Below are 13,863 nucleotides of genomic sequence, written 5' to 3'. Positions count from 1 at the left end.
TAGAACTAGGTTAGCACGCCGCTCAGTGCTCAGCATCTCAGATCTCATGTTTCCAGGTCTGTCGTCCAGTCTCTTGTTTAAATCATCTTTCAGTGTTTTTTTGTTCTTGTCTTCTGTCATGATTTACTTCTCAATACTCTTCTGAAGTATTTTTATAACTTTCTAATGTTTTTTTCCACATTAAAAAAATGATCATGTGTTAGTAAATTTAGGGCTCTAGCTCCTTAAATTCAAAGAAAAAGGAAAACATGGATCTATTTTATCTAATTTCATATGTCTTTTTAATAATGACTCAAATTTGATAATAATATACCAATACTAACAGTAATAATTATTAAAATTTATTGAATACTTTCTCTGTCATTAATTTCAAATAGTTACTTGTATTCAGTTGATTTCCTTGGGAAGAAGGTGATGTTGTTTTTTGCAAATGAAAAAATTAAAGCCCAAAGAGGTTAAGTAATTTGTTCAATGTCACAGGAAGTTGGACACCACAGCTGGGCTTCATGATCGCTATGCTACTCACATGACATTTTCAGATTATTGGTTAGATATAGAACTACTTAAGGGATATAATGGCAAACATTCTGAACTGATATACCTGGAAAATAGGTTAATTTGTGACTTTTCTGTCTTTGCACATGGGATATGACCCAAGAGTTCACAGAGTATTCTTGATGGCTTTCTATAAGAATTCTTATAATTTTAAATTTTGATTTAAGCTAAACTATAGCCTATGAGAATTTCTAGAAGTGTATTTGTAATTCAGTACCTAAAATTTAGAAGTAGGTCATCATTGAAATAGTAAAATAAAGCAAACTCTTTTTTAGATTCTGTCCCTCTCTTAAGATCATAATCCCAAGAACAAAGAAATCCTGAGTCATTTGAATGGTTCAAATTTATCAACAATTTATAACTGAGAAAAATGAATGAGAACATGTTAAATTGTACAAAGGAGCATTTTCACTGGAAAGAAAATTAATTCTGCTATAATAAGTATTGATTTTTAAATTGTCACAGTACATTCATAGTCTTCAAAATTCATCTTTACAGGCATATATTTTACCCATAATGTAAAAGAAGTTAAATGAGCGTGAGTCAGTGATCATTGGAATACTGAAAATCTTAAAATTCAGATCCTCTGAATATTTGTAATTTACTTTTTGATATAGGCAGTCATACTCTCAATTAAACCACATTGCTTTCTGAATAAGTTATGATGTGTTTTCAAGTAATTTATAGGAAAACATATCAAACTAGTTAGAATTATGTTGAATAGGTAGGAAATAACAATCCTAAAATGATGAATGTATTGAGTACAACCTTAAAACATTAAGAGAAACTAAGAAGACATCACATTGTCATTGCTTTTGTTTTTTTGTTGAGTCTGCTCACTTACCATATTTTTTTGGTTGCTCTGTTTTGGTTTTGAGCTGATGATAACCAGTAACAAAACAGAGCTAAGGTTCTTGCAAATGTGAATAATTTTGCAATAAAATAGTATTATCATAAAATTTAACATTGCATTTATTGCTTTATTTATGTTTTACTTCAGCATAGAGGCAAAAAATAAAAATACCCACTAATGTAATTCTGTTTTAAATTTAATTTATTATTGTAAGGAGGAAATATATCTTAGCTTTTTTGGTAATATTTCTATAAAATAATTTTCATTAAAATAATAGAATCATAGAACCAAGATACTCCATTTTCACTGTGCTGTTCACTGTTTCAGAGCTTCGAGAAACCAAGACCTCTGAATACTTCAGCCTGTCGCACCACCCTTTAGACTATAGGATATTATTAATGGATGAAGATCAGGACCGGATATATGTGGGCAGCAAAGATCACATTCTTTCCTTGAATATTAACAATATAAGTCAAGAACCTTTGAGTGTAAGTTGATCATTTTCATGAGGACCATGTTGACCTTTTAGGTGCCTCTTATTTTAAAAATTGCACATACAGTGAAAAACTTGCGTATTTTATTAGAACTATAGAAAATACTGGCCACATGCCAATAAATAATTAGATGTTAGTCGTTATTTCTTGGCCTGAAGATATAATCAAGTAAGGTCTGTCTGTCTAGCTTTATAGATTTTAACACTCTAAAACTTGAAGTTAAATGGGAAAATACTTCCTGTATATATATTCGTGTGGGGTGCGTGTGTGTGGGTGGGTGGGTGGGTGTGGACAGAGAGAGAGAGAGAGAGAGAGAGGAGCATGCAGTATAGCCTAACAAAATGATCAGATTAAGGGAAGATCTACCTTGTCATCCAAGAATGTAATCCAAGTATGTAATCCAAGAAGGTTTAAAGGAATTAAATGAAATATAGTTATTAATGACACTATTTTTTGAACAAATATGACCTATATTTGTCATCCTATTTCACAGCAAGAAAATAAATTGATCTTCATTGGAATAAAAAAATAATTATAAATGTATCACAACAAGGAGATTTCTGATTTATTATTTTAACAAGGGTCACTGGGCTGACAATTTAAAAAAAATAATCCTAACCATCAAACTTGACCCAAGGTACAGTGACTGAGAACAGTAGCAGAGTATTTCAGAGAGGGAATCTCTTGGATGCAGTCCAAGTTATTTTAGCTGTTGAAGTACCTCGGGACCTGTTTTAAGTAAATCTACTGAAGTGGCTGTGTGGTTTACCAATAACAGTATTAAACCAAAATAGCCATATAAGTGTAAATTCATTGTGATATCAGCAGTTGAGAAAAGTGTGCTACGGAAGGAAGGAAATATACCTTTTATTGTATACATTAATGGCCTTATTTTAATATATATCATTCGGAAATGGGCGCACTATTGAAAGGCATTTGTTAAAGGAAAAATTGATGGAAGTCATAAAATCTTTAGGAATTTGAGTTCGTACACTGAAAGAAAGAATCTTAAAATATAAATATAGAAATGCCTAAAAGAAATGTGTTAGGGTAAAGTAAATCAAGAGCATTGAACTATCATATATACAAGTGAGATTATGCAACCTTTATTTTCCTTTCCGAGCAGGTTTTCTGGCCGGCATCTACAATCAAAGTCGAAGAGTGCAAAATGGCTGGCAAAGATCCCACGGTGAGTGCCTAAAAAAACCCCAAGACTTAAATATTTGGTCTTTGAATCCATGTACCTTGAGTGCAGCCAAGAGTAAGACAAAGGATGTTGGTGTTTTAAATCTGCTGGACACATGGCAAAAAATGTAAATGCAAAGAAATTGAAACTCAAACACTTAGGAATTCCTAACTGGGTAAAAATGTCTTGCCTTGCTTCCGTTATTGCATTCTGACACTTTTCATGATGAATTTCAGCAATAACCTCTGTTCCAGTGGATCCAAGCTGCAGAATTCTCAGCAGGCCGCTGAAATAATGATAATGCAAGTGTCTGGAGAAGCTCCCAGATACCATGTGGTCTTTTCCAAGGAAAGATCACGGCAAAAGGGTACTGGTGAGCCAGCACATTCCAGAGGTGTAAATCACCAATGATTAACGGTATCTTTGTTAGTTAAAAATAACCACAGAAACAAAATACCAAGGCACATAGGAATATCAATTAAATATTCAGTATGCAACATTTGTGCAAATTTACCTTTAGTTGGAATTCAATATAAAGAGTTAAGAAATAAATCTGTGGATTTCTACAAACACCCTGCTGAAATTGACATATTAAATTATACTTGAATATTATAAAATATATACATGGAAATCTTTAATATGTATGTTATTTAATCTTATAAAGAAACATGTATGTCTTCTTACCTTCTTGCCTCAAATAACAAAAAATATCATAATGGAACCATATATCAGAAGTACCTACTTTTATACAAGTAATTTGATTAAAAAGTTTTTTATTCACTTATTCACTCTTTCAGTCACTCATTCAACCAATAATGACTGAACCCCTATTATGTGTCTGGCATAGTGTTAATTGCTACAGACATAATTTGTGCCATAAGAGGCATAATATGATTCTTCTCAACCTTATTATCTTCCTGGAGAACTCAGCATTAGTTAGCACATAGAAATATGTACTTACGCAGGTATGCAATTGAAATATGGCAGTTGTGTAGAAAAACTAGTACTTGTTCACACACGTACACATAATAAAATCTGAGGTCATAAGAGGTATGACCTTGAGCTATTGTGAAAAATGTTGACTAAGCACTTACTGTAAGTGTAGAGGTAAGAAATGCTTATTTCAGGGGCCCAGTCTACACACTGAGTCTTAATGGTGAGAGTTTCAGAGATTCATCATTGTGTTTCAAGCAAAAAAACTAATCCTTGTGGAAAGAGGAAGTGTGCAATTTAAACTTTTATTTTCATTGACTCTCAATAGTCCACGTAGGAAGTTCTGTAAAGGCCTGGTGTAAGACAGGGTCATGAGAGACTCTGACATGTAGTATCTCTGGGTCTCGCTGGAGGGTGTTGTTGACAGAGCTCACAAGGAGTGACTTGCTCTGGGTCTCACTTTTTCAGTTTTATAATTCATCTTTTAAGAAAAATTTTACAATAAGCTGAAGGAGTTACAGAGGCATATTTGCTACCCATGGGATATCCTGGGCCGTAGTCTACAGGAAAAACTACAGAGAAATGTGTAAGAAACACTCAAAAGAATATAGTATACTTGTCTTCTAAGGAACCAGTAGTAGAGTGAAGTATAATGTTGTGGAGAAGTCTTTTGTTTGTCTCACGAAGCTATTATTTCTATATTTATGCATAAATTAATTTTTTTTTATCCTGTAACACTTTAGCCTCTCTAAAATAGAGATTTTACCCATTCTTGGATCCTATCATGTCTTGCCTTTTGCCATAATAATGTCCTGTGGCTATAATTACTGGATTTAATTGCCCTCTTTGTTCAAAAAGATTTTCACTTCCCGTTCATACAAACTGTCACCTACAAGATATGTCAGATTTAGATACCATTGCACATTCTCTTTCCAAAGATTGCTGTTGATTTTGTGAAGAATCTTAGCCAAGTCATTTGATGTTTTTTTCCCTTTGGCAAAATAAAAATGCTCTGTCATTTGCTGTCTTATAATTAAGAGTCATTAGATGAAATCTTCAATACATACTTACATTTTCCCATAGGTTACCCATGTTGTAATATCATTCATGGATATCTTTAAATTCTGCTACACAGCAAAGTAGTGTACATAACAGAAGTAACTGGTAGAAAGTTCTGTTCTAGTACAGCCAACATTGTTGGGTACTAAGAAATAATCAGATTTACTCTTCCAAATACATGTTTTGTCTATGCAAGAGAAGAGAATCCAGTTCATTTCAAACATGTGAAATACTTGTAGAGGAGTGCCTTTTAATCAGGCCACGAGAAAAAGACCAGTGGTAGAAAAAGGATGCTAAATAGGTCTTTAGAAATTCTAGAGCTTGACCTATTTTTATTATATTCTTTAATAAAATTAAATATTTAAGCATCTCTTAATTCTGTTAGAATAACTATCTAATGCTTAATATTTTATTTAAAAGCAGGGGAATTGAATATTTTAATTTGTACAAATCAGTTAGCCATTGTGAAGAAAGCAGTCTCTACCTTTAAGAGTGTATATAATATATTAGAGATGATAAGACACATATGCAATTACTATAAAATAATAGTAGCCAACGTTTGATAGAACGAGCCAGGCACTGTTCTAAGGCTTTCTTTTAATCCTCACAACAATGCTACAAGATGGACATTTTGGTCACCATTCACATTTTAAAGATCAAGAAACCAGTCCCTAAGAGAGTGACCTATGCTGCTAGCGAGTGGTGGGGAAGCCACTGTCTGGCTCAGGGACATGTTGGCTCTGGATCCTGTACCCTTATCTGATAACCATGCCATCTCACTAGGAAGAGTTTGGTAACTAGTAAGTATACACCCAAAAGACAAAGAAAAAGCACACTGCAGCTGGGATATTTGGGAAGTGTTTGATAGATCGATGGCAACTGTGTTGGATCTCTGTTATCCTTTCTCTTTATTGTATTTCAGCGCTACTGAAATTCAAATAAGTTACAGCCTTTTCTTCTTTCGCCTTTGGCACAAACTACATGTGACTCTCTCCTTGTTCAGTTGTCTTCCCATCTTTTTAGCCTGGAAATCATCTATTCCTCCTCTCAAGTGACAGTGCAGATATCACATCTCTGGAAAGTCTTCTCTGCCCACCCGGGACTGGGCTAGCTGTCACTGTGTGTACGCCTGAAACACTCTGTGTATATTTTACTACATTTGTAAACCCTCCACTCACTGATTGGAAATACTGTGTAGTGTCCTTATTCTCTGTGCTCAGATCTGTATCTAGGCACTTAATAAAATTTAAACAAGATCTGAAAAAATGGGAGATAAAAACAAGCAAGCCCAGTAATTTGTTTCTAGTGATTGTCAGGAGTTAGGGGTAGGACACGGTGGATGATGCATTTATTAATGCCTTTTCAATTAATAATGCTTGTAATAAATTTGTTATGCCCATATTTGGGAAGTTCATTTTAGTTAAATTAAATTATTTTAATTTAAATATTAATAATCTACTAAGCAAAACATAAACTGGTGACAATTAAAATCCATACTGCTGTTGGAAATGAAAGAAAATATACACCGTGGAATCAAGTATTGGTTATTACTTTAGATTTTTTAACATACCAAAATTTTTTTATTAAAAAAATTTTTTTACATTTATTTATTATCGAGAGAGAGAGAGAGACAGAGCATGAACAGAGGAGGGGCAGAGAGAAAAGGAGACACACAAAATCCAAAGCAGACACCAGGCTCTGAACAATCTGTCAGCATGAAGCCCAATGCTGGGCTTGAACCCAAAAACCGTGAGATCATGACCTGAGCTGAACTCAGTCGCTCAACCGACAGAGCCACCCAGGCGCCCCTTTAATATGCCAAATTTTATTGAAAGTTAGAAAAAATAACAATTATTTGAAAATAATTTGAGAGAAGCTAAAATTTGATCCCAGAAATAATATATCATAATATTATAATAAACTAATATTTATAAAGAAAATACATTGTTGAGGTGGGAATATAGCTAATTTTTTGCCTACCTAAAGAAACTGTAACCTGCCTTCCATTCCCCTCTCTGCCTGTATGTATTCACATTTCTACATGCTCCATTTATTTCTAAATGTTAATGATTTATTCATACTCTAAATAAATGGAGCCTAAGAAATAAGGTAGTGCTGTCGAACGTATCCAATGAGAGGGCATAATGAATGCACTAAGTAAATACTGTAAGAGATTGTTGAAAACTTAAGCAGGATTACATATATTTAGACGTGTGTTACATCCACACTGTGTCGGACTATTTTTATTAATTATAGAGTATCAGTTTCCATATTTATGTGACCAAAGGACCTCGAACTACTGGAAAATATATTCTTTTAAGAAATATATTTATCGGGGCACCTGGGTGGCTCATTTAGCTAAGTAACGACTTCAGCTCAGGTTATGATCTCACTGTTTGTGGGTTGGAACTCTGTAGGGCTCTGTCGGGCTCTATGTTGACAAGTAAGAGCCTGGAGCCTACTTTGAGCTCTATGTCTCCCTCTCTCTGCCCCTCCCTTACTCATGCTCTGTCTCTGTCTCTCTCCCTCTCAAAAATAAATAAACATTTAAAAATAAAGAAAAGAAACATTTATTAAAGTAGCTTGATTTATTGTCCAGACCAGAGAAGTATAGGCCAAGAAGAAAAGAGTAAGAGGGATTTTTTTTCCCCATTGCATAGTATGAGCCATGAAGAGTCAATATTTTTAAAGTCATATGCATCTGTGCTCCAGGATACATGTTCAAAAACATTTATTTTAGAAATTACATAACAGGGGTACCCGGGTGGCTCAGTCTGTTAAGCATCCGACTTCGGCTCAGGTCATGATCTCACAGTTCGTGGGTTCGAGCCCCACGTCGGGCTCTGTGCTAACAGCCAGCTCAGAGCCTGGAGCCTATTTCGGATTCTATATCTCCCTCTCTCTCTGCCCCTCCCCTGCTCATGCTGTCTCTCTCTCTCTCTCTCTCAAAAATAAATAAAACATTAAAAAAAAAAAAGAAATTACATAACAAATGTATGTTCAGTGCAGAAATGTTTGAAGGCCTAGAAATGCATATAAAAAGCAATAGAAAACAATCTCTTTCTTAGCTCTTTCACCTTATAGACTCAACATCTCTGTGCCTCAGCTTTCTTGTCTGCATAAGGGCATTCTCATAGTATCTATGAGTTGTTGTTATGAGGATTAATGAATTAATATTTGAAGAGAGCTTAGAACAGTAGATAGCACGTAATAAGTGGTGTATTACTATTAAGTAAATTAAAAAATTCCACTATCAAAATGCAATAACCTAAAAATCAGATCACTTCTTGGCCTTTTGGCTAAGATCAAGTGTAGTATCTGTTCTTACCAGTTTAATATCAGATACATCCTCTAACTGAGTGGCTTAGTCAGTTAAGTGGCTAACTCTTTTTTGGTTTCAGCTCAGGTCTTGATCTGTGCTGACAGCCCAGGAGCCTACTTGGGATTCTCTGTCTCCCTGTCCCTCTGCCCCTCCCCCACTCATGTGGGTGCATATGCTCTCTCTCTCTCAAAAATAAACATTTTTTAAAAATTGGGTGGATACTTTCCCAGCATTTTATTGTTTGAAATATGTAGGCATATAGATAAAATGGGATTATGTTCTGCAATAATGTTAACACCGTTATCCTTCACATGGCATTGTACCAGGAAACAGTTTTGAAAAAGACTTTTTTTTAAAAGCATCCATGATATTGAACTGCACTGAAAGCTCATTCTCTAAACGTTTCATAGATGTCTGCTATGATCAGAACCTATACTAAGCTCTGTGCGGGACAAATGCCCTGTCCACTTCACCAGGTTTGTTCAGACAATTGAAATAAAAAAATACATATGACAGAATCCAATATCTGACACTGCATATTTATTATATGCCAGACACTGTTCCAAGAGCTTATTCGTTTATTTCTCACAACAAATGTAATCATCACCATTTACAGATAAAAAGATTGAAGCATAGAGAGGCTAAGTGAAGGTCTCAAGTTCAAACAGCTACTGAAAGGTAAATCTAAAGTGTGACCCAGGTCAGTTAGGTCTGAGATTTGTAAACTTGAATTCACTGTCTCCTTCCCATCTGACGACTATGGCATGATGACAGACCAACTCTAATTGCCTCTCTGGTTTCATCACACAGTAATTCACTATCCCCTCTAGGCACCACGTCCCAAGTAAATCCTGCTCTGTCATGCCTCTCTAATTTTGTTTATGCTCTACTTTCCTTTGGAATGCTCTTTCCTTATGCTTTGGCCTATCAAACTCTCTGCTTATTCTTCAATCTCCAGTTAAAATGACACCCCTTCTCAAACTCTTGTATCCAGGTCAGCATTACTCTTTCTCTCAGATTCTTTCCTCCTATGGCACATTTTTGAAAAATATAACTCTACTATAGCATCTACCACAGCTTGATGTATCATGGCTTCCTTCGTCTGAAAGGACCAATCTATTCATTTCCGTGTCGTTGGCACCATATACAAATTATAGAATGAGTCCAGTAAGTATTTGCTGGATAACATTGAAATGATTGCTGTGGTCTAAATCAGAAATAACGTGGACATAAACTATGGAAATGGAAAGTAACTAGAAAATGATTTTCAGTAATTAACTGATTTGCTTTTTTGTTTTCCTTTGTGTTTATCTCTCTGGAAAACATTGGCGGGGCACACTGAGCATCATCAGGTAGTCTGGAAATCTGTCTTATGGTTAATCAACCCCCTTTTTTTTTTTAATTTTTAACAATGTTTTCAGTTATTTCTGAAAGATACAACATGAGCAGGGGAGGGTCAGAGAGAGAGGGAGACACAGAATCTGAAGCACGCTCCAGGCTCTGAGCTGGCTGTCAGCAGAGCCGGAAGAGGGGCACTAACCCACGAACCGTGAGATCATGACCTGAGCCCAAGTCGGACACTTAACTGACTGAGCCACCCAGGTGCCACACAACCCCTTTCTTTTTAAAAAGAAGTTTTTTCATATTTATTTATTTATTTTGAGAGAGAGAAAGAGAGTGAGAGAGAGAGAGCACAAGCGGGTGTGGGGCAGAGAGGGAGACAATCCCAAGCAGGCTCTCCCTTGTAAGTGCAGAGCCTGACACAGGGCTCGATCTTGTGAATTGTGAGATCATGACCTGAACTGAAATTGAGAGCCAAGCACTTAACTGACTGAGCCACCCAGGCACCCCTCAACCCCTTTTTTGAGAAAAGCTGGATGTTGAAGGCTAGCCATGGTTCAAGAGCCAGCTCAGTCACTTAAGAAAGCTTAGAGCACTTCATTTAAACTCTTTGGGACTCAATTTCCTTATCACTAAAATGGAACTAATACTTTAACTGGAACATTGGTTTGAGGATTAAAAAATAATATCAAAGCGTTAAATGTCAATAACTTGTAAAAACTTCACTCTGTCAACTGTGGCAATGGCAAAATACAAAGTGATTAAAAGTGCAAGATTTTTTTTTAGTTTTTAAATGTTTTTATTTATTTTTGAGACAGAGAGAGACTGAGCATGAGTCAGGGAGAGGCATAGAGAGAAGGAAACAGAATTCAAAGCAGGCTCCAGGGTCTGAGCTGTCAGCACAGAGCCCAATATGATACTCGAACTTGTGAAACCACAAGATCATGACTTGAGCCCAGTTGAGCGCTTAACTGACTGAGCCACCCAGGTGCCCCCCAAAGTACATGATTTAATGTTAGACATATATGTGTTTGAAAACCTGTTTTACCTGTTTCTGGACCAATGGCCTTAAGCAAGTTAACTGAAAAAGCTCTAAGCTTTATTTTTCTAAATAAAATTCTAAATAAAAGGAGTTGAGTTGTACAAAACTGAATGAATGTTAAGTGCCCAAGTGCGTAAAGAACTCTCAATAAATATGAGCTATAAAGGTAAAAAATCAAACCTCCTGGGAAGTAAAACAGGTTTAATATATAAAACAATCATTCCAATCTAGCACAAAATAAATTCTCAACAGATATTGGCTATAATTGAATGTAAAATATATAGAGAGATATACATGAAACAAGTATAATCTGTATTTGAAATATAAAATATATTAGTGACATCTTTCTTTTTATCAATACCAATAATTCATGACAGTAAACTGTCTAAAAAACTCGAGAAGACATATAATTTATTATTAATAGCATTGAATTGAATTCATGTCTTATGGGAAAATAGTGTATACAGAATCCCAATTAATATCCCATTAATAACTAAACTTGGATGTTTAGTTGGAAAAAAAATAAACACAGGTCTCATTGCTCACAGATATCCCTAATGTAGACATGTTATATACACATTGTCCTTCATCTATTCTTTTTCTACAGAGAGACACATTATCATCTGCAGTTACATAGTCAATTTTCAGGTATCTCTATAAAGAGGTGTCAAGATACACAGTGATACTATATATTTAACAAAAATTCATAATGTCTTTAAAAATAGATGTAGAGTCTGGTCTACATTAATTTCTTTGGCAGCTAAGCTAATGATTGATTATATTAATAAAATCCATAATAGAAACATATGTATAAAATTACTGCATAAAAAATTAAGCATATAATTGCTTGCAAATTAGCATAAATTTGCAAATTAGCATAAAAGGAGAAAATTTTAGAAAATGTAAAATAATATTAACTTTAACTTCTAAAAACTTTAATTTCTACTTTAACAGAATTGGGTTTTTTTAACTTTTCTAATAATATAAATAATAAATGTGCATCATAACAAATAATATGGTACCTAGAAGAGAAAAAAGAAATATATGGTGTCTGACCACCCATGGGAAAACCACTGTTAACTTTTAATATATATTTTTTAATTAATTATTTACTTATTTTTTAATGTTTTATTTATTTCTGAGAGAGAGAGAGAGACAGCATGAGCAGGGAAGGGTCAGAGAGAGAAGGAGATAGAGAATCCGAAACAGGCTCCAGGCTCTGAGCTAGCTGTCAGCACAGAGTCTGACGTGGGGCTTGAACCAATGAACCGTGAGATCATGACCTGAACCAAAGTCGGACGCTTAGCCAACTGAGCCACCTAGGTGCCCCTTAATATATTTACAAAAAATTGTTTTTAATCTATAACATTTTTAATGGTGTTCTTTGTGAAAAAAATGCAAAGCAAACAAAATTCAATCTCAGGCTTGATTAATTTGTAGTGAGCAAGGTCTAGTGAGCATAGCAGTATAAAACATGTAAAGATTAATTCCATCACAGGGATCTGCCTTTGGTGCTGACCGTATTTATATACTTCTACAAGGTCATAGTCAACTTATAATTACAATAATTATTTTGCATTTCATTGCATGAATAAATGACAGCCTTTCTAATGGTTGGACCAGGAGCAGGTGAGAAAGAAGACTGGGGAAGAAGGTATTTTAGTGGATGAAGGGCAGAGAGATAATGATTACATCACAATGCTGGCATTTTGTTTATGGCTTGTTTTATTCACCAACTCTAAAATCCAATAGTGTTTGCCATTGTGTACTCATGATGATATGAACCTTGTATAAGTACAATTTCATTCAAAACATATTTATAGTGTGTGTGTGTGTGTGTGTGTGTGTGTGTGTAATATGTTGAAGAAAATTTGAGGAAACACTTTGGGGTACTTTTCAATTTCTCATCCTTTTCAAGTAAAGAATAATAAGTTCATAAAGTTTCAGAACATAACAACTTACACAGCATATAAAATATTGAAATATGAGAGATAGGCCAGTTTACTCATTATCTAAATTGAGCTACTTTCTTCCAGAAGTAAACCAATCAAATAAACCATGTTGTTCTCTTGTTATATCCTAACAACAACAAAAAAATGAGAGCAGAAAGGAAAATACATAGTGAAGTATGAAGGGACTACTTAGAAATAGCAATAAAAGTCCTTTATTACTAACTGCTTACTCACCTCTTCTTTTAGCATGGCTGTGGGAACTTCGTTCGTGTAATTCAAGCTTTCAATCGCACTCACTTGTACGTTTGTGGGAGTGGGGCTTTCAGCCCAGTGTGTACTTATTTGAACAGAGGGAGGAGATCAGAGGTAAGTGTAACAATTTTTCATTTTTAGTTATGGTGTTAGTTTCATAAAACTGTATTTGAGAGTAAAAACTTACACATATTGTCAATAGCCATTAAAAAGCTTCAAGCCCTTTAAACTCTAAATATATTCCATTTGGTTACTGTTCCCCAAGTTACTTAAAGGGTAGCTTTTTGCCGTCAACTGTATGTTTATGTATATATAATTTCTGAATAAAAAATCTGCCAGAGACAAAAGAAAAATGATGTAATTTTAGAATTATGTAGAAAGTATCAAAAATGCTTGTTCCAAATTATAGAAATACTGTAGTATAGACTCACTTTCTTAAAGCTATTTTAAGTAATTTTTATTTAACTTTCAAATTTGGTAAACTTTTATGGGATACCTATAAGAGATATATGAAGCAGGACCCCAGGTGCCTTTGCTGAAAAGAACTTTCTATAATTAATAGGTCATACTTTCAGTTAGACCAATATTAGTGTACAGTAGGCTTTTCTAGCCTTATTCCTACATTAGTTAAAATGACTTGGGTTCTGTGAACAAAAACATTTGCTAAACACTAAATGTATCCCTAATATATAGGTAAATACAAGGCTGCTTGAACTCCACCTCTCATATTTAAAACCCTGTTTGTCTTAGGGACAATTATTGATTTAGGGAAAGTATGCATTAGACCGAAAGAGTTTTTCCTTCTTTTTTTAGTCAAACATGTTCTTTTACCCAATATAAGCATTTAAAAAACTTAATTATTTCAAATTATCTT

The 13,863-nt window shown here is 34.5% G+C and overlaps 1 protein-coding gene and 1 pseudogene across 1 annotated transcript in view; both read left to right on the top strand.

Moving 5' to 3' along the window:
- Positions 1–13,863, top strand: part of SEMA3C (semaphorin 3C) — a 176,344-nt gene that overhangs the window by 86,202 nt on the left and 76,279 nt on the right. Inside the window, exons 3-5 of the mRNA XM_039252482.1 lie at positions 1,736–1,896; positions 3,029–3,091; positions 12,984–13,103. Coding sequence (XP_039108413.1) covers positions 1,736–1,896; positions 3,029–3,091; positions 12,984–13,103 — 344 coding nt within the window. The remainder of the gene's footprint in view (positions 1–1,735; positions 1,897–3,028; positions 3,092–12,983; positions 13,104–13,863) is intronic.
- On the top strand, positions 8,360–8,531 carry LOC120245420 (annotated as a pseudogene).

This window comes from Hyaena hyaena, unplaced genomic scaffold (assembly GCF_003009895.1).
Source record: "Hyaena hyaena isolate Hyena2069 unplaced genomic scaffold, ASM300989v1 scaffold_415, whole genome shotgun sequence".
Taxonomy (NCBI): Eukaryota; Metazoa; Chordata; class Mammalia; order Carnivora; family Hyaenidae; genus Hyaena; species Hyaena hyaena.
Note: the sequence above shows the minus strand (reverse complement) of the source record. Positions and strands in the feature narration are given on the sequence as shown.